General features: G+C 41.6%; 1 protein-coding gene and 1 non-coding gene across 5 annotated transcripts in view; both read right to left on the bottom strand.

Annotated features, from left to right (window-relative positions):
* The window catches only part of LOC120798085 (FERM, ARHGEF and pleckstrin domain-containing protein 1-like), a 55,663-nt gene extending 33,587 nt beyond the window's left edge, over positions 1–22,076 (bottom strand). Inside the window, exons 1-3 of one of the 4 annotated variants that reach the window (XM_040142099.1) lie at positions 21,761–22,076; positions 21,298–21,457; positions 15,017–15,244 (exon numbers count right to left, since the gene is read on the bottom strand). In XM_040142099.1, coding sequence (XP_039998033.1) covers positions 15,017–15,190 — 174 coding nt within the window. In that variant the 5' untranslated portion in view covers positions 15,191–15,244; positions 21,298–21,457; positions 21,761–22,076. Of the gene's footprint in view, positions 1–15,016; positions 15,245–21,297; positions 21,628–21,760 lie in introns of those variants that run through there. The other 3 variants (XM_040142100.1, XM_040142101.1, XM_040142098.1) reach the window with 3 other exon arrangements.
* A 1,390-nt stretch (positions 22,077–23,466) lies between these two features.
* On the bottom strand, positions 23,467–23,540 carry trnai-aau. The gene has a single exon. It is a non-coding gene; the product is annotated as a tRNA-Ile (tRNA).
* Between the last annotated feature and the right edge of the window lie 153 nt (positions 23,541–23,693).

The raw sequence follows: 23,693 nt of genomic DNA, 5'->3' as shown, positions 1-23,693 counted from the left end.
TTTTTAAGATAATTAGAAGGCTAGTAGGTCTAGCAGTTAGCGTTAAAAACCCACTGCCCATCAGTGAACTGTGCTGGAATCCACTTCTAGCCTGGCAACCATCATCCAAACATCCATGCCAAAAAAACACTTCTCAGAGGACAAGTGGAGAGTTAAGAAGTCATCAAAATAGCTCCGGACATGGGAGAAGGAACACAACACAGCACTTCTGTTTGCACTGTATGTTTTCAGTGTGTCCTTGCAACACCTCAGCTGTTAAAATCCAATGTTTCTCGTTTGCTAATGAGGAAAACACAACACATGTTTATTGATGGGACAGTACAGAGAAGCAAAATTACTGGTTATTTTTCCAGCAACTGAGACTCAGAAAAAAAAGCCAATAAAACATAGAGGTCTGTCTGCAGCTGTGGCAACTGCATCCTCTTTCTGTTTACCTTTCATAAAATGACTCATGCCCTTTTTTTTTTTTTTTTTTTTTTTTTTTTTACAGCAAACTGGACTAAAATTATGGTGGTGGCCCGAAACAAAATGTATGTTAGGGGGTTGTTTGTCATAACTAAGTATAAAAATACCCATTATGGTCAGCTGGCAGGTTGACTGTGGTGGTTACTGACAATAAACAAGGCTGGAGGAGCCTCCGTTGGCAGATTATGGAAGATGTAGCCTTGCCTCAATCTCTCTTGCTTTTTTTTTTCTTTGGATCTCCTTTGGACCCACTCCATCCCTTGTCTGGTGTCAAGACTCCAATTAGACTCTTTGCCTATCAGGGACACTTGCCAGTAAGCTGTCAGCATGCCTGTTTACTCATCAGACTGTTTTCCTGCCAAACCCACCCTCACTTTTACGCATCAGCCAGCAGAAAACAAACTTAAAAAAAACTGAAATCCAGCAAAAACACTTCTTCTCCTCCTCCTTCCTCGTTCCTTTTAATCTAAGAACTCTCTCGTGCTGCAAGGTCAGTGCCCAACTATACTGGGATGCTGCATATCAAAGTAACTGCTCTCTGTTTTTACTCTTTTTTACCCTTGAGGACTACAGCTAAGAAACCTACATACATTTTCACTTGACTTATTCTCTTTATTCTGTTCTTGTTGCTGTTTCTCTGTAGCCAAAGCTTCTCTCAAAATCCATGTCAGCTTTCCATTTTACCATGTAAAAGTCTACGTATACATTATATTTTACCTATTAATTATTTTGTTTGTCTTCCAATATTTTTCCTTCAGTCTCCCTTTTTTCGGATCCTGTCTTCCCCTGCAATCCATGGCCAAGTAAAATAGTCTCACCATCTGTGGTGGTGTGCTGAGGGTTTACAGAGAGTCTCACAGCGTCACTGATGCAAATGACCTATGAAATCCAAAAAAAAATGACTGGATATGGTATTTGTAGTATTCATACCTGGGGGTTGTGATGGATGACATTTGGGTGTCTATAAATAAGGCCATTGGACTGATCTGGTTGGATCTGGTCAACTCCAAAAACTACAGTCTCTGCAAGAGAATTTATTAAGTGTCAAGACTTGTCAAGCTTTCCGGTAATTAAAATCAAGATATCTTACTGGACGGGCAGAATTGGGTTTTTCCTAACTCAATATTCTACACATGCATGAAACAAAAGAAAACGTCTTGAAGAAAATTGGCATGAAGTAAGGGGACGTTTGAAAGGTACTTCTCCTCTCTAGTCCTGGTCTGGTCTGCAGCACTCTGACTAACGTCAACAGGGATAGAAACCAGATGGGTGAGACTGATGATAAGAACTCTCCACAGGGGAAAAGACAGGAAAAAAAAAAAAAAACACCTCAAAGCTGTTCAGTTTCTTCCCTCAGTCCCCTGCTACGAATTCCAGCAGGGATCTTTTCAGCATAGCTCTTTGTCAGGCAGATGGAGGAAGAGTGTGATGTTATTGCCTTGATATATTACTTTAAAACTTGGCCCTTACTGGATGTTTCTTGACTTTCAATTTGGCTAAAATGGCTTAAATATTTACCTTTCTGGAAAAGGAAAATGCCTGGAAGTGAAGGAAATCATGGTCAAACTCATCATGAAAATATGAAGGGCTCAATACCAGAGAAAATGCTGTGTCTTGTTGCTCAACTTCCGGTCAGTGGGCCAAAAATCAACAGAGAAGGCACAGCTTGAGTTACAGCAATGCGCAGTATGACACAACTACAGAAATCACTGTAACACTAACACTCTAGGGAAGTTAAAATCCAAAGATGTGTTTTAAAAAGTCTTACTGTTTTTCTATCTCTGTGTTAGTATGCATGCCAGCATTCTGTCCCATATCCAGATCAACTTCTAGTACGATAAGAAATGAGATAGATTGGGGGTTATTCCCCAAGGCTCATAATAATAAGTTTTGCCATGTTTAATAGCATAAACACACAGACTGTTTTCTGAAAAGATCAAGCACAGTAGTCCATAAAATCTGGTTCAGTAGTGTCATGTTAATAGTAACTGTCATGCTGCTAGTTTTTCTGCTTCATGATTTTATGCAAAAATATGTCTTATGTGAAACCTCTTTGAAATCAGGTACTTTCTTACTTTTTTTGGTAAATGTGCTACATTCAATATCACCATGGTACAAGGCTGAAGAATGCCACTGGCCTGGGCAGTACAATTCCCCCCTCAAGGAAAAAGAGAGAAATAAAAAATACCACCGAGCAGCAGGACAGCTGGGCGAGGCTTCCTCCCTCCTCGGCTGTCCACCAATCGCATTCTCTCTTTAAGATTAGGTTAAACGGCTTAACCTACTGGCAATACGTCACGGACAGTTCCCCCACCCCGCCAGAAGGGAAAGGACTCAGACTTCACGCACAAACAGACAGACACACATATGCCTAACTGGACTGTTAAATAAACAAGCATGTTGGCAAAATACCTGCGAGCATTGTCAGCAGCGACAGCAAGGCATGGTGGGAAATCAGACTGGCAGCAACCCTGATGGGGGATGATGAAAATGCCCGCAGGCTGCTACGAAGACAACAGTGCGTTTCAGTGTGCAGTATGTAGTGTGCGTGTGCGCGTTTATGCACGTTACGGCTCGCAGCACACTTGAAGCAGACAATTAAATTGAGCAGCAGAGGGGAATACATGCACAATGTTGTACCATTAAAAAAAGCAATTACTGTCTTGTGCAAGATGGCGGTGGGTACGTTTGTGCTACGCCTGTAAATATTCCAACAGGGCTACTTTTTTTCCCCCTGAAACCCTGTGGAACAGGGTGATAAAATGAAAACAGTCGACCAAATGTTACAAGCATTATCTACAGTATATCACATTAAATCGCACTCCCTCTCTGTGTCATACCTCAGTCAAACTTGAACACGAAGACATGACACACATATTTTTAGACTCAGTGTCACTTACACTTTCTAACGATATCCTTATCTCGTATGGCCATTGTGAATTATATTCCATAGATCTGCTTAGAGGTCATAAAAAAAAAGAAAGAAAAAAGACGCTTCTTATAACTCCAGAACTTGTCTGAGAATCATCACATTTTTATGTTTTCATCAGTATCAAAAAATTCCAGTGATAGTTCTCCGCACACCCATGGATACATGGCCAATTAGGCATGCCTTTGGTGCTGCCAGTTGTAAACGAATATAGGCTAAAACAATGGGGCAATTGACAATGCAGAGGAAGACTAGTTCTAAGTAATAAATCCCTTCAAACCATATTTTCTTAACTTCACCCACAAACTATACTTTTGCTAAAGTCATTTTGAAGAGATTTACCCCCCCCCCAAATTTAACCTCAGAGTGAAGAACCAACCACTAGATGCCTAAGCTTGGCATGTGTTTTTGTTACTGTCTGTGTGTGTGTGTGTGTGTGTGTGTGTGTGTGTGTTTGCGCGTGTTGCTCAAACAGATGATTTACGATTTAAAAAAAGGGAGTGGAAACACAACTAAATAATTAAACTACGCCAGCGGTAAACTCGTTTGTGTGTGTATGGCTATGATGATACATAAATGATTTACACGTAAGCAACAACCCTGTAATTATGCCACAGCCCAAAAATGTTCAATATAATTAAAACTGGATATCACAGCGACATTAAAACATGTCAATCAACACACACATTGCCATAAACACCAATTTTCTGCTGGAAATTAATCTCTTACAATCTCTGCAGCCATTTAAATTCAAAAGAGATGCTACCAAATAGCAATGATCATCTAAAAAGCAACAAAAATAAATCACTCAATAATCAAATTAATCAATCCCGGCAAAGGCAGCCAGAGTGGGGACAGTGATTCATCGGGGGACGCCATACTGGACATTCCCAACTGGTATGTAAACAAAAGTGAATTATCATGGGGTTGTCCTCAAATTACTGCAAGAATGGCGAGGTTTAAGCATGACGAAATGGCTTGACAGAGAGGGGGGCATGAAGTCTGGGCGAAAGAAGGAAAAAGAGTGATAAAAGTCAGAGAAAGAGAACAGGAAGGGGGAGAGAGGTGAAAACCAAAACTACTTTGTCTCCCAAACATCTCATTTCAGCCGACATTCCTCTGCTAGTTTCTCTGAGAAACGAACGGCTGGAGGCTCGGGGACACAGCAGGGGAGAAGCCATTGAATTCCACTGAGGCTTCTGGAAAACATCCAAACGGAGACGAGGAGGGGGAGCGAGGAGAGAGATTAAGAAACACTTCACCTATTGAAAGAAAACCTAGCCCTGCGTGCTCCCTCACACCCACTCAAGAACCTCCAAAGACTTGGGAGAGAAGTTACAGAGCCTGGTCCAGATCTGCAGCAGAGATTGAGCAGGGCAGCTCTGTGGCCTTAGAGAGGTTTAATAAGGAGCAACGGTTAACACTTAGCAAGGGGAAGAAATCTCATTTGGGATAATGATGCTGACACTTTGGATTTAAGCGGGTTGCTAAACACTGACTCCTGCGTTTTTTTTTCCAAATCTAAACCACTGATTCCCATACTAAGGAGGATGGAGAGGACACCAGAGAAAGAAGAGTAAAAGGTTCATGTTAGTTACTTTTTGAGTGACATTTTGTGCACTTGGCTCCTCCTCAGTGCCGAGCTCTAACAAATTAGGTTTCAGTTGCCAGGTAGAAGAGAGGGAAAATTAACAGTCAAGCCTCATTATGTCTCAAAATTGATCTGATTAAGAAAAACAGGACTGCTGCCTGAAGCCGACTACTGTGTCCAACAGCAACACGTATCACAAAACACACCGTACAGCTTCTATTTTTTAACCTCTGCCAGATTCATTTGTCATATGCAGCAGGAGCTCCAAAAGAGCTCTGGCTACCTGCCAGGGCGTCTGGTAGTGATGATAAACCTACCAGCTAGCAAAAGATGTTAATTTCCATGCCAAACTGGAATAGTGGATGTGAAAGAAAAGGAGGCTGAGATATTATTATGGCATGTTAAGCATCATAGTACCTATTAAATACAGGAAATAATTAATATCCCACTTGTAAGAATGGAATGACAAGACAAACTGGTAAAAACAACAGTGAAATTTTCACCACAAGCCCACCTCGACAGCTACTGGAGGCTGCTCCAAACCAATACTCTTAATCCACAAAAAAAACTACTAAATTGGAATGGTGGTTTTGTGTAGCACGGTGAAGCAGAGGCGCAGTGATTACCCTAAATGGGGCCCAGCTCTTCCACCGTTGGCTTGACTAGCCTCCTCACTGGGGACCTCATTCACTGCAATTACAAAAAAAAAAAAAAAAAAAAAAAAAAGGTCCCATCTGCGGCCAAGCAGAGCGGACAGTGTTTGCTAATTCACTGGCTGCTGGCGTAATGCAAAAGGGCTTCTGTGGGAGACGGATGTGTGCCTGTATGTGTCTCTCTCTCCCTCCCACTGCTGCAATCTCTCATTTTCTGTCACAGCGAGTGTAATGCCGCATCTCTTTTTTGTCCCTCAATGGGGGCCTCTTCATTTCTTTCCTACCCCCATCCTGCTCCCTTTCAGAAACAATCTCTCAGTAATTGTCTCTCCATCAGCAATAGTCTTCCTTTCACTGAGTAACAATCTCTGTCTTGTTCCCTCCTTCCTAGCTTGGAGGCAGCTCTGTCTGTGGCCCTGTCTTTGAACTCAGCACATCTAAATGCTTCCACGTGGCTCCATTTGCACACACCCACCCTAAAAGCAAGGGTAAAAAAAAAATGAATGTTTCTACTGAAACAGTGGTTCATGACTTACACCAATGTGTTATATTGAGTGCTGAGAGAACGGACTAAAAAAAAAACGCATTATCACCTCTTTGTTTTTTTGTTTGTTTTGCTTTAAACAGGATGATACTTTATTAATGTCCATGGGAAAAATTCTCTCTTCCTTTGCTCCACAGGCGGGTCAAACTTCAGGGTCAGCTACGGAGGCTAAAATAAGGAGTAGTAGTAGCTGGGAGGAAAGTCAGTCCACAGTCAGAAGTCCCTCCATGAGGTCCCTGACCACAGGATTGAGACCGTGAATGCCAACCATTACCTAACACAGAACGGTTCCTCTGCGTGCAAGCACGCTGCATCCACATGTTTCTGAAACTTGGGCTCGGGTCACCGCACAGGGTCCAAGAAAATTTCTAATTCGGGTTTTTTGATATTTGTTTGATACAGAAAACAAAATACAGGACAGTCATTTATATAACATCTCTAATTGCTGGGGTCACAACTGACTCTTTGCCAAGCCCCGTTACCCTTAGTTACCACTCAGCAACATCTGTCAAACTTTCCATTCTTGCACTGCAATTATGCAGTTTACAGTAATTCTGGTGGCTGATTTAACACTCAAAATTCATAGTTATTTCTTCAAAAACAAGGGGTGTTTTGACTTCATATAGAGGTAAACAAAAGCAGGCTGTCCACTGAAATGACAACCACTAGCAGATTTTATCAACTGTAGCTAGCTAACTAATGCTAACTCCGTAGGTATGGTAAGTTAAAAATTTCATCCCCAGCTGATTTTTTAATGTTTCAAGCAGACATGTTTTAAAATGAGAGCCCTGTAAATTGTTTGCAGCATTACTCTTTCAGTGAATGGCAGACCTAGTTAGCCCTATAGAAATACGGCACTATTCAGCTTTAGTATGGTTCTAGTTATACTATAATCTTGTATAATTCTGATAATTACAGAAGAAAACTTATTCTATGCAAAAAAAAAAAAAAAAAAGGATACCAATCTCCAAACTCTTTATGCACCAAGTATGGCTCTTACTACAGCCCCATGCGCACCACTTCAGCATGTGGTGAAAGCCAACTTTTTACAAGCGTGCCTCGCCTTGTTCCTAAACTTATGACTTGACAATCGCTGCTCGTGAGAGGGTTTAGCAAATTGTCAGTTGCGGGATCTAAAAACGGGACCATGGGCCAGAAGAGGCAAAGAAACCAGGACGATGCAGTTTCGACAGCTCTGCAGAGGTCTGCGGGGTGACTTGGTGCTGAAGGGAAGATGATGCATCACCCGTCTATTTCAATGATTTAAAAAAAAAAAACATTACATTATTTGGTCATGTTCATCCAGCATACCTATCTATGAAAGAGTCATAAAGGGGAAGAATATTACATCTGCAAATCAAATCCAATATTTATTTTAATAGGACTGTAATTAACTAGTCTTAACAGTCTGTAGAACTGCTGGGCAGGTTTTAACATGCACACATGTGCTCATTGTGTTTATGTTCATGCACATGGACCCATAAACTCACATATCCATGTAATGTGGTTTAATGTGGCCCTTGTGAAACCATAAAAACAGCATTAATATAGCTTTAGTGTGTTAAGAGTGCTGGATTGGGCAGGGACTGGGGGAGGTTTTAAACACACACACATAGAGCAGGTCTCTGTGGATGGTGGTGAGTGAGGCCCGCCAAAGCTGCTGTTAGTTCTGTAAGAGCTCCAAAAAATCAGAAAGAAAGAAAGAGCTTATTTGGAAGATCAGAGGGGAGGTTTTGGAGATGAGAGGGGTAGAGGGAGAGAGAGAGACAGAAAGAGAGAGAGAGAAGAGAATAGAAGAGAAGAGACAATGGATTATAAAACTGTCATAACCCTTTAAACATCACCTTGGCACTGCCCACACATCCAAACCACTGCAACTTAAATGTCAGTACTCCTGCCAACTTTTGAAGACAGACAGAAACCCGATCATAATTTGGCTCCATCCTTCAAAACACGCATTTTCTTATCTCATACCACTCTTTACCTGTCTGTCTCTCTTCTCTCTCTAGTGTAAATGTCAGAAAAAGGGCAACTCAACAAAGGAGAGAGGAAATAATTGAATCTCAGGTGAGCTTTAGCTTGCTTCAGGGTAAAATACTTCAGCGGAGCACATACAGACATCTCCAACTTTATATTGAGGATTCTAGCTGACTCTTGATAAAAGAAAAGAAATTCGCTTCAGCCTAAGTTTAAAAACAACTTTGGGAGTTAGCGTGGAAAAAATTGAAACTGTCTGGCTCTGAGCACACTAGCTCAATAATAGGAGGCTGCGTTAAAACTAATGTCTTCTGCTCTTGTTAGGGCCAAATAGTCAAGGTCTCGGTGGTGGAAGCACAACAATGAGGCAGTCATACCTCTGCTGTGGAGGAGGGAGTAGACACAGTTAGTTGTTTTTAGCAGAGCAGAGAGGTCTGGCTGTAAGCATTTGGACCACATGATGAGAAGACTCATTAAAATTCTAAATGTAAGCATTCGGACCCAGAGAAAGTTAAAATTAAATGGCAAATTTGAAGAATAAAAATAAAATAAATGCCTAGAGAGTCTATCACTGTACCTTTCTGTGACTTCATTGCTCTTTTTGTCTTTTAAGACACTTCTTAAAAAGGTCTGACTGACTGATTATCTTCCTTTCTCATTCCTTTCATATCTGCTGTTTCCATATGTATAATTTACTCCTAAGGCAGCTGAGAGCACAAAGGCCCATCCATCTGAAATGTCAGCTACTCCACATCGGAGCTAAGGAGTGAGTGAGTGTGTGTGTGTGTGCGTGTTTGTGCATGATGTGGCAGGGGACTTGTAGCTCATCTATCATAGCCTTTGGGGGACTGCTAGTCCATCAAATGATGTTGTCTATAACGCAGCTCTATCATCCTAATCCTCATAGCCCTCCCCCCTGTAGCCCTTTATCTTTCCCGAGCCCTCTTTTAGACAAAACTACATACAAAAGGTCAGGAGCCATGTAAGATCGTAAAGTGGCAATCCAATCATGCAGCAAAAACCCTCCCAGTGATCTTATTGCAGCCAAACACGCACAACTCCCACACACATGCAAAGACACGCCCCTGTCCACTCTCTCCTCCTATCAGACGGACTGTTTGTTAAAGCTTCTGACGTCCACTGAGAGACACTGAGATCAGACTTGATGTGGATCGATTGGATGGTCTTGCATGGATTAAGGTAGGAATGCTAGTCAAGACTGTACAGGAAAAATACGCACCAATCAAACTCCGCTGATTGAAAGATAGGAGGAAAAATGACAACACGCTCCCTTTGTATTATATCATCCTTGAGACAGAAGAGACAGATTAAATGGGAAGCAAGAGTGAAAGCTCCATCAGGGCACATGTGGCTCCATATGCAGGTCGTAATCAGTGCAAGTATTATATCTGCATCATCTGAACCAATGAGATATTTCAAGCGAGGACGGGTCCATGGGGGACAGCCTTAACGGAGCTCAACTGCTCTCCAGGGAATAAGCGTGACTTCATCTTTGTCATCATAATGCAGTTCAAGTCCAAGCTGGACTATGAAGATATTGCAGATGTCTCACAAATCTGCAGTGAACTTCAGCTGCAGGTGCCATCATGGAACCCCACTAGAGAATAAGATGTGTGCAAATCATGGCTAAAAAGGGAAAAACACTAAACTGGAGATTGTTTCCAATGTCTCCAAAACCGAAAGGATCAAAACACTTCTTGTTTTTCCCTGCTGCAGACCAAAACACGTAATTTTTTAATTCACTGTCTCGCTGTTTTGCTCTACCTTGCGGCCCTCTGCTCTGTCTTCATTTTGTTCTGTGTCATCAGGTTTGAGTTCAGATACAGTTAAAAAGATAAGTCTAGTGGTATTCAGTATTTATGCTTTTGTAAACAAAACGAAAAGGCAAAATCCAGGATGCGTTAGTCCATCTCTCAGCATCTTCCAACCTCGCTACCATCCATTCATAAAGGCTATGTATTTCCCTAAAACCACTGGGTACTCCAGTTTTTAGAAGCTGTTAGTAAAAAAGGAGTAAATAGTGCATTTGTTGGAGATTATTTTCAGCCGTGGATTAATATACATTTGGTGCTCTAGTGAGTACTTCCAGCAGCAGGACAGTGGCATTGATTTAAAATAAACTGCAATATCCATGTTCATGGTAATAAGGGAACGTGTTTCCCAGTGCAACTGTGTGGCTCACTGATGTTTTTTTTACTAGTTTTTGGACAACAATGGTGCTCAATGGCACAGAGGGATAAGATGCATTAGTCTTTAGCTACACAGACAATACTTGTTATTAAGAGCAACTGATCTCAATTGATATCACCGGACCTCTCCTTTAATATGGTGGTACAATCCTGCCACTTTCACTAAAGGAAATTACCTAAAATACATTCATTGTGTTCCCTTTAGATTTGGAAGATTACCTATGCTGTTATATTAATTTGGTAACATTATTTAATCCAGTCATTTCCAATCTTGAATGACCATGTTTCTGTAAGAGGGGGATAGAACAGCAAAAATTTTAACTTTTCTACTCAACTTTGTCACTCAACATTGGTTTATAAATCTACTGCAATTAAAATGAGTGTTTGAATGCTGCACATGCCAGCCCTTACTTCCATTTAGAGACAGGTGTGTGTCACAGTAAAGTGCAGTCACTTGCTCCTTTTCTCTGAGCTTTATTAAGCTCCACCACACAAACCAAAATGGTTTCTGTTGGAAAATTCCCCTCAATCACTGATGCCATGACCTCAAGATAAATTTGGATAATCTGGCAAAATCATGCCGCAAAGTTTCTCTCTGATATACAAGTAAACACTGCAGCCTAAGTAGATTAAAACGGTAATGAAACCAAAGAAACTGAGTCAAAATTGGTATGTGGTGCTTGAATTTTTGTGTTGGGAGAAAGAGGAGGAATATCACGTTCTGGCCTATCCCGCTTGGGCATAGTTATGGACTTAAAGTCAGGCCTTTCGCAGAAGAATCCACAAATAGGCTCAGTGAATGGTTTCACTGATACTGAATTCCGAGAAAATGGGTGAAACCAACTCAATGTAAATGAATAACATACATCCTCCACTATTCACCGGGCACGCAAATACGCACATGCAGATAATGCCACAAGCACGGCACATCCGCTCTACCTTCAAATATTTACCAGGTGGGACTGAGTGACAATGTTCTGCACTCAAACAGTCCTCTACCATGCTGCCTCCACTCCAAATTAATAATGAAGCCTCCTAGTGTATTTGTGCCCTAATGCAATGGGTGCCAATGACTTGTCATGATGTTTTATTAATGAAATGTACACTCAAACAAAGTACATTTTCTGAAGATCCGGTCAGAGAAAAAACAAAATGACGATAAATAATAAAAGGTATTAGCTATCAACAAACAAATCTTTAACTGTGTGCTATACGCAGAAACTCAGCAGTCTATTTCTCCTGTTGTTCAATGAGAGGTAAAACCTACATACGATTTAAATGGATCTCAGGCTTTGTGCCTCTAAAAGCAGAAGAGTCCAGCTAAAACCCGGTTTTGATCCAATGTGTTCTGTGTTACTCATCATGGGAATCTGGATAATAGAGTCTGCTCATGGTGCTGAGGGGGCTGAACATTCCCAGCTGAAAGCCTGAGGATAGAGCTGATTATATAAAAACAAGAAATATCATAAGGGCTTTGAGGATGAAAGCCTGAGCTCTCAATGTCAACCACCAGGATCCAAGAATGTAACTTTATTTGAGACGCATTTTTCACGAGAAGTTTTAAACGTTTTTCATTAATGCACTGAATTTATTAAGTAATGAATGATTAAAACTGAATTTATTGACCCATGTTGAATATACAGTATACCTTTTGAAGCTTTGAAGGTGAGGTTTTAATTTTCTGTGGAAAACAAATTCAAATATTGAGCCTGTTCTTCCTGATGTACTGTAGAAGCCAACTGGTGGCATCACGATCCCAAACTAAACGTTAACTGGAAAACAAAGGGTCAGACCCAGTGTCAACAGCCAGATGCCCTTACAGATGCATAGATGTGACCTGTCGGATTTTTATTGAGTGAATCGGGGATCAGCCAGACGTCCCCTTTCCCCGTTAAATACTCACAATAAAGCATTTTAAAGCGATGGCAGCGGTAGGATTTTACTGTGAAACCGTAAGTGTTAAAAGTGCCGTGCAGGGATAGCTAACGCTACCAAAAATTGACCTGATATAGTGCATTTTATGTATTTTTTTGTCACAAAAGTCATTTTGAAGCTTTGCATGGACGAAGAGTGAAAACGAAGACTTACGTCTTACTCACGACAAACTTTCAGCAGCGTGAGTAAATTAAAAAAAAACAAAAACACTACTGCTTTGCTGTTGTTGGTCAGTATAGTCTTTCAAACATGGGATAAAAAATGGTTCAAATTCAAACATCAAGCACGGGAACCTTAAGTCAACATTACAACAGTACCACAGTATGCCAACACTGTTACTGCTACTGATAAAGAATCCTTTATTTTGGATCTTTAAAATTTATTGATCCTATTCTGCGGCGCCCTGGCTGAGGTTTTAAGACACTTTATCTCCCTGCAGCTAGAAAATTCCCAAACAAGTGCCAACATTAGTAAAAGCTGCAGGCTTATCTTTTGATTCACACATTAGTCTACACCTACTGCACAAATACACTGGAAGGCGTTGTAACAGGAAAAAGACTGATTAGGTGAGTCAGGCTCAAAATGCCTCTGCGCCAACCTTATTCCACCGAATCTGATGAGCAGTGAAACCAACTGGAATTGATTTGTTGGGTTCACTCTCCATGATTTTCTGATCAATTCTCTCTTTTTTTCATTTTTCTTTCTCGAAATTCTCCCCTATTTCTCCTACCTCGTCCGCCCTCCCACCTCCCCTTCTCCCTTCATTATTATTCCCAGTCCACTCCTCTGCCTGTTCCCACTTAGCTCTTCTGACAGCAAACAAACTATCCCAACGTAGTGTGCGTGTGAGTGGGTGTATGTGAGTGCAGTATTTTACGGTCATGCTGCTGTTGTCAGCCGATGTGTTCTGCCCTGCTGTGGTCTGAGCAGTGACGTTTAAAGATGTTCCACAGAGATAGGCCATTTGCTTCATGTGTGTGAAAGACTGAGGATAGAAAAAGATAGGGAAAACTCACACACACATGCAGACGACATCCCTCAAACAGACCCCGGAGCCCAGCCCTCTGTCAAACTGCCCACTCAGACACAGACACATCCTCAGGCACTGACACACTAACGACCACATACATTCTTCGCATTTTCGCAAGAGCCCATTACGGCTCCCCGAACAGCAGCTCTGGATGTTTGACGAGCCGGCCGAGACAGTGACTCTTTCTGGATTCTTTCTTAATTATCATTACAAAAACTCCCCAAAAAATTAAGCGGATAGTACACCAGATGGCGTTTCTAAAGGCATCCAAGTCACTGAGGAGGGCGAGAGACCAAACTCTCGGTCGGCTTGCAACAGATTCAGAAAACAAGACTACACCCACCAAGAGATGACATACCAAAGCACCACAGCATTGATGGCGTAAAAGCCGCTGGTAGTGCAGCCTCTCAGAGGACCCCTTTCTCTAAACAGCATTAGGAAGTCAGAGAGCTGCTGTGGCCAAGCACACGCCTCAGACTCACTCATATGCAAGCACACACACTCTTGATATGCTCCAGCTCACAGACAAACTCTGAGAGATTCAAAACACATGCAGACCCTTTAGATGCCTGATCTGGTGACTGCTGCCTGGAATCTACAAACAATATACAGTTATTTATGTTTCTGTGAATGAGTAAATGAGAGAGTGGGAAGGGATAAGTGGGATAATGATGGGAAGGATTTAGACAGAGAGTGACGAGAAATGGAAAGAGATAAAGACAGAAAGGGAGTTAAAACTGCTGTGTGTGTTTTTCTGTCTATGAGGCAGAATCGGGGGTCCGTAGGTGGGGTGTGCTTAAACAGGAAGCTGGCTTCTATCCCACTTCCTGTGTATCTCCAGGAAGTGGGGATGTGAGATAAGACTCACGGTGAATGGAACATATTGAGCCATCCTCTTGCAACCACAAACAGATGCTGGATTGCATAATGACCAAGGAGAATTTGTATTTGAATATCCCCGCTGATAAGCCACAACTCTTGGGTTTTATTACACCTTTTTGAAGATTTGCATCAGCCATCAATGTGAGGGTGCAGCAGGAAGTGGATAAATAGATAAGACAAATCCTTAGATAAACAGATGGACATGCACACAGAGAAACAAAGCAGACAAGGCATCACTGTCACCCCACAACTGCCTCTGTTTTATGATGCCAAAACCCTAGTGCCATATTAATGATATGGACTTCTCGAACTGGTTTTAGCAGAACATATAAATAACGTGTAAAACACGTCACTGACCTTTCTGATGTAAAGAGTCAAGAATCAGCCCCCAGAATGTGAATAGTTTACAAAAGCATCATAAGCAATGAAAAACACAGGTAATTTTCTTTACAGCCTATTCTGCCATTATGAAGAATGGGAAACAAACCAAACTTAAAAGACCACATGTTGCCCTGATTGCAATAACAACACGCAAGAAGGGGTCAGTAAGGACCACGGCTATTTATACGTTGACTGACAGCGAGATAGAGAAATTTGTTTATCTGCAAGATTCACACATACACTGCGCAAGTTTCATGAGGATCAGCAGCTCCAAGTTAAAGACACTAAGAAAGCAGATGCCTTCCCACACACTTGTTTTAAATTATTAATCAATAAAATCCTTAAATTGTGTCTGCAATCATCCAACAACTCATGTAAACAGAACCAGAAAATCAAACACACGCACACGTATTACTCACCGATATCTGGAAGACTTCCTGCGTGTCATCCAGCATCTGCACCCGTATGGAGACCTGTCTCCCTGGAGGCTGAGCCGGAGGGCGCAGGCCTGGCTCCAGGGTGGACACACCAAAACTTTCAGGGGCACCCAGCCTCTGTCCGGCTGTAGACGGCCTGTCGGCTGGTTCGACCATGGTGACAGACGTTACAGTGAGGCGCTCTCGAGCTGCAGGGACCACTGTTTACGCCTGGAGGAGAAAGGAAAAGAGCGATAGTTTCTCTCAAAATCTGGGGTTGCAGTTTGTTGTGAGCCAACAAAGCCATAATCTCTTCAGTCGGTGATTTGGGGTATTTTTGATTTTCCTAAATACCACAGTTACGTCACATCCTGTGTGATGGTTAATTTATGTGCACAATTTCACTGTAAGGTACTCATGTATTACTTTTATAGGAATTGTCAAAAGCCTTTTGTGGGTTTATGTTAGACAAAAAAAAAAAAAAGAAGGCCAGATGAGATGCTCCATCAACCTTTCCTAAGAAAATGAAGGTTAAAGTTGCTTCCTTGTATAAACTGTCTTAAATGTGGAAAAAAAATACAACATGTGCCTCAGATTTATAAACAAGCTCTGTTTTGGCAATGAGGAAAAGTTCGCCATGGGAGAAACTTTGCGGTTAATCAGTTCAAGAAATATGTGAAAAATCTTGCCACATTTATTCGGGCTGGGTTTAATTGGCCTTGCACAATGTAAGAACCACAAGGCATTCAGTCAGTGAGCACAAAGAAGCAGACAGACAGGTCTCACACCTTGCTCGACACTCAAATGTACATATTTATTCCAGCTACATACAAATGCAGGTGGGATTTACTGTGTTTCCTACAAACCAAACACAGACCGTTTAAGACCAGTTCAAACTTGAATCAGGACTTCACAAGTAGGGCAGATGAGATACGGTCTGGAGAACACACAAAGACACCCACCCTCCCCTCCCAAATGCTCCTCCAACCCCTCCTCTTCTTTCAGACTCAGACAAACACAAACTTTTCAGTGCCCCCCGCCCCCCCCAACCTCCATCCCACACTTGATAATATCCTCTCAGACGCTTGGTGACATCAGAGCTGAGGAATGTTTCAGAAGATACTCAGGGGGTAAAGCAGGGATAAGGGTTACAAACTGCTGAACTGCCCTGACACACACACACGCGCACAGTTGTTTAGATCAATAATCCAATATTTCCAACCTTCTCTAATGGCCCACTAAGTTTTTTAAGTGTGCCTGAGTCCACTGGTAGTGTTCGGGACAATGGAAATATAACAAAAAAAAACATCTGTCAGATTCCTTTTTCGTTGCTTTTTCCGAGGTTGAATCAATGTTTTGCCCTCTGCTCAGTCACATTTGGTCATTACATCATTTCATGTCAACAAATCACTGAATCAATTTGTCATTAAGGACCTATTGGACATCATGTTGATTAACAGGTCGTTAGAGCTTTCTTTGTAGTCAGGTTAAAATCCGCCAGCATGCTTCCTCATTTAAGAAAACACACTGTGCATTCTTGGTGGTGAAGAACAGAGCTAGAGCAACATATCAGTCAGTACAGAAATGCCAAACTAGGTTTGAGGTCGTTTAGACACACCTATGATAGTTTGCCCACCGGAGAGCCCTGACAAGTTGAGTTTTCAACTATAAAACGCTCAGTGGGTATTTTGGTAACAATTCTTTAAATAAAACAAAGCCAGAGAAATCATATGAAGACTCTTTATGTTATGTGTTTATATGAAAAGTAGAATTAAGATTGGATCGATAAATCTGATTTTTTTAAACTCCCAAATATCGGCCTCAACAATCCCAAATCAGTAGGGCTATAGTGAAAAATAAGCCATTCCCTGTATGTGAATAAACAGACATCTCTAAATATTTATGAGCTGATGGGTGGTTGTAATGTAAGGTCCATATTTTAAGACCGAATAAAAGTGTGTTATCAGGTTGATGGAGGCTTTCCTGTTCCAAAGTCTCCTCCAAATGTGCCTCAGAAATACAGCTTTCTTTTGCCCAAATCTGGAGAATAAACCCGATGTATAATTTGCGGTCTTCTGCAGACTATCCTAAAATCCACTGAGTGCTGGTCACTTTTCGCTGCAAGGCTAAGACGGGAAGTTTATGGTCGAGTCTCTGTGCACCATCTGCTCTGGGAAGGAGGTGCAGGTTCAGTCTGCAGAGTAAAGCTGAAACAATTAATCAAATTGAATCAAAAAGAAACCCGATCGGCAACTATTATGATAATTGTTTCATCCTTTGAGTCATTTTTTCAAGCATAAACACTAGCCACACACTGGTTCCAGCTTCTCTGATGTGAGGGTTTGCTATGTTCTCGGTTTTCAATCATTAATTTATAATATCTTTCGGGAAAAAAAGGAACTTGCGACACACGTCCTTTTGGGCATTAGGATGGAAAGTTCTCGCTTTTATGACGTTTTATAAACAAACCTGTGAATTGATTAATCAAGAAAATAACTAGCAGATTAGTCAATAATGGAAATAACTGCTAGTTGCAGTCTTACTAAAGAACCTTCAGGTCATAGTCCAAAGAAGGAGACCAGGAAATGACACACAGACACTGAATGCCCAAAAGAAGGCCTGCAGCTGACCTCTGACCTCAGCGTGAAAGTCGACAAGGACAGACTTCTTCTTTGTAAATCAATCGACAAAACTTAAGACGAAGGAAAACATATGCAATGTTCTGTATTTGCACAGAAACTCTAAAGACGAGGCTTTGTTGGTTTCCTTTTGTTCTCTCACACCTAATCAACCCTTTTGATTCTGAGGTGACAACTGAACAAATCTTTTGTCGCCACAATTCACTGGGGGGGGGGCTTAACAGCAAGGTTTTATAAAAGACGGAGACACAGAAGAGACATTATCTTTTACTAATCCCTCCACCTGCACACATAAACGAGCACCTCTCCTCAGCTTGGCGACAAAAGCTGAAACGTGAAACTGGAGTCTGGCCAAGGAAGTGACCTGACAATAAAAGGGACCTGACATTCAGGTTACTCATTACACCTAAGGGAACATTCATTTGTTCTTGCCTGCTACTTCCCTACTGCTTTGAAATGAAAGCTCTGCCCGGTTGTTTATTAGCTGCTCAGCACTGGCCAATTTGGGAGGGTATCTGACCAACAAAGACTGAGACAAAAGCTCGTCCTCCAAGAAGTTTAGCCATTTCAGCTATTGAACAATCTGTTTTTGAAACCCTATAGTCACTCACTCAGGGTTACCGACCTGTTTCTCCCTGTGTCACCCCTCAAGGCAAAACAAGTGTCAACTCCGAGCCACTTTTAAAAGTCTACCGAATCATCGACAAACAGGCAGGGGCCAATTACCCTGACAAACACTGGTTGATCATATTCTGCAGACAGCAGGGACGGTTTGTTGCCTGCACGTTTTCATTCTCTCAACACAAACTCATCAACAAGAAGCATACAAGGTACCAAGCCACAATACATCTACTTCCACAGTCCTTTCAATGGGTTTTCACTCATAAACAAACCCATAACTGCCGACTGGACTGATTTAAAACCTTGAGAATAACACACCAGCTGTTTTTTATTTCAATATAGTGTTCTCCCCTATTTTGGATCAACTTCACAACTACATAAAGCCGAAGAGTGGAAGTCTGGAAGCAGAAGTTTCATCATCTCCTCAGTACGGACTGCGGGGCTTAGGCATGGAGTTAGCTGAGCAAGGGAGGAATACAGAGCGAGCTGGTCACACAAGCACAAAGGAGGCTACTGTGGGACCTTCCAGTAGCGGGGCTTTAGCTCAGCCGGACCAAGGCCTCTAAAATGGCCTTTGAACTGGAGTTGGTTGAAAGTTTCCCAAGAGTTTGTGAGAGGGAAGACAGGCCCTGGGAATCGGATGTGAGTGTGTGTATACAAGTGCATCTACAGGGAAAGTTTTATTGTTATACAAACATTGAGAGGTTACAAATCTGGTTTTTCATACTTCAGTTATTAAAAATTAGCAATTGTGACTACTTTTTAAAAAAATAAATCAAGACAGCACATACTGCGTGTTAAAGAGAAAATAGGACACATAAATCTGAAATTACAAAAAAAGGGTAATAATATTGACATGGAGGTTGCATAACAGGCACTGCAAAATGATTGACTATGTTAGGGGAAGGGACAGGTTCAAAAATAGTTTAAGAATACAGAAATTGTGCTGTATCAGAGGTCACAAGCTGAAACTGCCTAAAAAGCGATGTGATTATATTACTATTGTGTGTTTGTGTGTGTGACATACGGGGCTTTCACAGCTACACTGCTAAGTTAACCGAACTAAGTTTGTAGCAATGTTTCTATTAAGCTCTTGTCATTTAATATTTAGTAAATTATTTTACTAACCTCTCTATGCAATGCTGCAACTAATGATCATCTTTTTCGAGATGAACCTGATGATTATTTTCTCGATTGATCATTTAGCCTATAAAAATGTTGGAAAATAGTTTAAGAAATTGCCTGTTATAAAGTCCAAAAGCTCAAGTTAATGTATTTAAATATCTGGTTTTGGCTGAGAATTAAAGAAAAATAACAAAACCACCAAATATTCACATTTAAGAAGCTGGAACCAGGATTGTGGAATACGATCAAAAGCTCTGGGAACAGCTTAGCAAGTGGAGCTTGCATTTAGAAAATTTAATATTATATTTTACCACAAGGTCAAGAAAGAATCCCCATGCTCAAACAAGAAAAATTATGTGAAACTGAAGGTATGAGTTTGATGCTCCATGCCATGTTGTACAATGACATGTTAGCATTCAGTAATATGCACAACTCAGCTACAGCTACTTTAAAAAAAATTTTAAAAATAAAAACAGCAACTAACTGTACTATCTGACTCAACTGGAAAAATGAAACCCAGGAGTGTCAACGGCAACCTGAAAAGCACAGGTGACGGCGAGATCAAGGCTACAACACAGCACGCTTACACTCGTGCTCCTTGGCAGATCAATGGCTGCGCCTGATACCACGTTTTATCAAGGTGACACTCTGCACTCGCGGAGCCATTAAGCTGCTCTACTGGCCTCAGGAGACTTCCTATTGTAAGGTTGTGTGTGCGCAAGAAAGGAGGGAGTAAAAACCAATTCTACTGGCTTTGTGGGTGTTATATTGATTGCAAAAGTGGATGGGCAACAGGGCAGCCTAGCAATTTGGCAGATCCTGTTTATACCTCAACACCCATGCTACACCAACCATTAGCAAAATGAAGTGCCTATGAGTAAGATAATGCTGAATCTGATCATGGTTGCTGCTTCCCCACTGACCCTGTGCTCTGACCTCAGGCTAAAAAGGGGGGGCGGTGGCGAAAAAAGCGTGTGCCCCCCCCAGAGATCAATAAAGGGAAGGAATTTGTTTGTCAGCTGATTTTGACACCCAATAGGTGCCATGCATACATTCTGCAAGGGGATGGGCCAAGGTGGGTCAAGGTTTGCATCTGACAATACCAAGCACTGAGGGGGGAGTGATATACTGTACAACATGCATGCACTCAACAGCTTTGTCAAGTGGGGGGAAAAAAAAAAAAAATAGGCACACACCACTCATACAGAGTACAGTTGGCAAAGCGCAAGCCCCTGAATGTGGGTTAGCAGAGTAATCCTTTAAGGCAAGAGCAAAGGTGTCAGAAGGCTAAGGCACACAAGAGACTGGGCTGGTGTGTGTGCGTGTGTGTGTGCGTGCGTGCGTGCGTGCGTGCGCGCGCACTGCTCAATTTTAATGTGCATGGGTCGACGTTTTGACAATGACAAGCTAAGGCCGTTGTAGGATTCGGTGAATGGAAAAGCGCGATTGACACAAAACAGAGGGGGATAACTGAGGGCAGAAGCTGGGGGGAATCCAAAATACTCAAAGATAAACCAAAGTCCTTGCCAGTTCGGACTACAGAATTGGAAGTTGTGAGAAAATGTTGCAATGCACGTAAATGTTTGGAAGCACTTACGGGAGAAGTGCTATGCTTGTCTCTCATCAAGCTTACAGTAAAAGGAGCTCTGCTGGACCTCCTACAGCTCAGCCGATTAGGAAAATAAACAGGCTGGCTGCAATGGAAGCGAGCTTATACTTAAGATATCGGGCTCATCAAACATCACGACTCTGTTGCCAGAAGAAGCCGAAAGCGTTTTGTCTTTTTCACCGGGAGCGTACATTGCACCGAATCCGAGCGCAAGTGTGCACTATGCAAGGAATCCCAGAAAGGCTACGTGTAACCTCGCTTCATAATCCCGGATAGCATGATTTCCTTACCCCCCCTCTTTCTTCAGGATCCACAGATTGTCCGTCAGTGGCAGATTTTTATTTCCAGCGCAGACGGTAAATCCAACACAGTGCGGTCCTGCGGCTAAGTTTCGACTCGGTGGTCCTCTCCTCGCAGCGAAACCGCTCCCTCTCAGGTGGGACGTGGTTTCTGCGCGGTAGCCATTGAAACAAATGTGGGTAAGCCCTGCGTGGAGCTCTCTACCGAAACAATGAAGAGCCACACACCGCCTCCGGCACGGGCAACCCGGCACTACAGTGTCAGGCGGAGAGAAAGTGCGACCAGGGCGGCTAGACAGCGCCGTAGCACGGCGGTTTGGGGAAATGAAGGTGCGGAGGAAAAGTGTTTTGATTTGTATCAGACAGTTAAAGGTATAATATGTAACTTTTCCGCCTTAAAATTACTAAAAACGACTCGACCTATTTTATTTATTTTGTTGAGTTGTACACTTACATTATCCCAAATGTTTGCAGGAATTTCCAAACCTAGAGAAATCTGTAATTTTAATTAAGGTAACGGTCCGCTTCATTTGGTCGCGCATCAATGGCGTCATATCCCCTTTGCCCACGCGTCAGCGTTGTAGTTGTCCGCCAGAAGCGGTGAAAATTTACTCTGTATCCAGTTTTAAGCCACATTTTTACGATACACTTTTTTAGATCTCGGTCGTTTTTAGCTTTTTAAACCAGATAAAGGCTTTTGTTCATCGGACGTTTGTATCTTAGGTTATCAGAGAAACGAGCTGAGCAAATGTTAGCGGCGGCTAGACTCACAGCCCCTCCGGCATGTTTCGCGTCCGCCAAACAGCGTTGGAGAGACACTGATTTGTAACTTTTGTTACGGTTTTGTTTGAGAGACCCCTAGTGGCAGAAATTACATACTGTCCGTTTAACAAAATGCAACTAAGTACATTGTATTACAATGTATTACAATATCACAAAGTATTGTACTTTACTTGAGTATACTCATTTCATGCTACTTTTTACTGTTACTCTACTACAAAGTGTAAATCAACTCATTTATGATGATGTGTTATTATAGTGTAAACTAGCCAATTGTGTATAAGGTATTTGAAATTAGCCACACTTTACCAGCTGCAACACTATGTATTAACGCTGGTGCACACATTCATGCGTCACTAACTGTAATCTAGTAATATAATATTCATTATTGTGAAATCGGCCAGTTTGAACGATGAGAATTTTTACATGCAATGCTTTAATAAATTTTGATGCTTATATACTTGCTTGTATACATTTACTTAAATAAAATTCTGAATGCATGAGTTTTACTTGTAAAAAAGTATCGCTACTAGTATTCAGATCTTAGTATTGCTAAGATCTGAATATATCTTCTACCACTGATTTTAGGCTATATTAGTGGAAGAACTTCCTAATGCAGACGGTCATTTACTAACATTTAGGCCGATACGTTTTTGTTTTGTTTTTTTAATTTAATGTATAACTTACCCCAAGAGAATATGCAGTGGTCTTAGAGTTTTTGCCCAAATCAATGCACGATACTATATACATTGCTGCAAGAAGTTCTCAGATCCTTTACTTAAGTAAAAGTACCAATAGGACAATGACATAATTCTCCATTACAAGTTAAGGCACACACATTTAGGTTATTTTTTCACACTTTTCTCTAATATCTGTGTTGTTGTTGTGAAATGTTGCAGAGTGTTATCTCTTTCGGGCTCAATTAGTTATTTTAATGAAAGAACGTGGGACATTTATAAGGAGTATCTCCTTTTTGTGGAGGTGCTAACAACTCGTTGACATCAGAAACGTGACAAGGGGCCCCAACTAGACACTGATTTATTGCAAGGGGTCACAAGCCAAAAAGACTGGGAACCAATGGTTTAACACTGGGAACACTTTTTAATCTAAAAGGAAACCCGTAAGTAAAGTTGTCAAATAAATTACTCGAGTAGAACAACATTTCACTCTAAACTGTACTGGAGTAGAAATATCAACAAGAATAGAATGGAAATACTTCAGTAAAGTATAAGAATGGCTGCATAAAAAATTGTACTTAGACACATTCCTTGAGTAAATGTAGTTAGACTACACCAGTGGTTATGTACAATATTTTAATATTTCCTTTTAGTAGGACGGGCTGGGCTTCGGGAGTCTCAGGACGTTGTGGAAAAGGGAAATTGGCCCGTACGGGGATCGAACCCGCGACCTTGGCGTTATTAGCACCACGCTCTAACCAACTGAGCTAACCGGCCACATTCATGCGGCGCACAAATATTCGTACTTATACATAAATACAGCAGCTCCGTTGTTTTTTTTTGTTTTGTTTTTTCTAGTATTATGTTTAATTTACTACGTCGATAAGGCAAATGGGTCAACTTGTCTGGTTACCTTAACTCAGTGAGGTA

The sequence above is a fragment of the Xiphias gladius genome, chromosome 13 (genome assembly GCF_016859285.1).
Source record: "Xiphias gladius isolate SHS-SW01 ecotype Sanya breed wild chromosome 13, ASM1685928v1, whole genome shotgun sequence".
Lineage (NCBI taxonomy): Eukaryota > Metazoa > Chordata > Actinopteri > Istiophoriformes > Xiphiidae > Xiphias > Xiphias gladius.
Note: the sequence above shows the minus strand (reverse complement) of the source record. Positions and strands in the feature narration are given on the sequence as shown.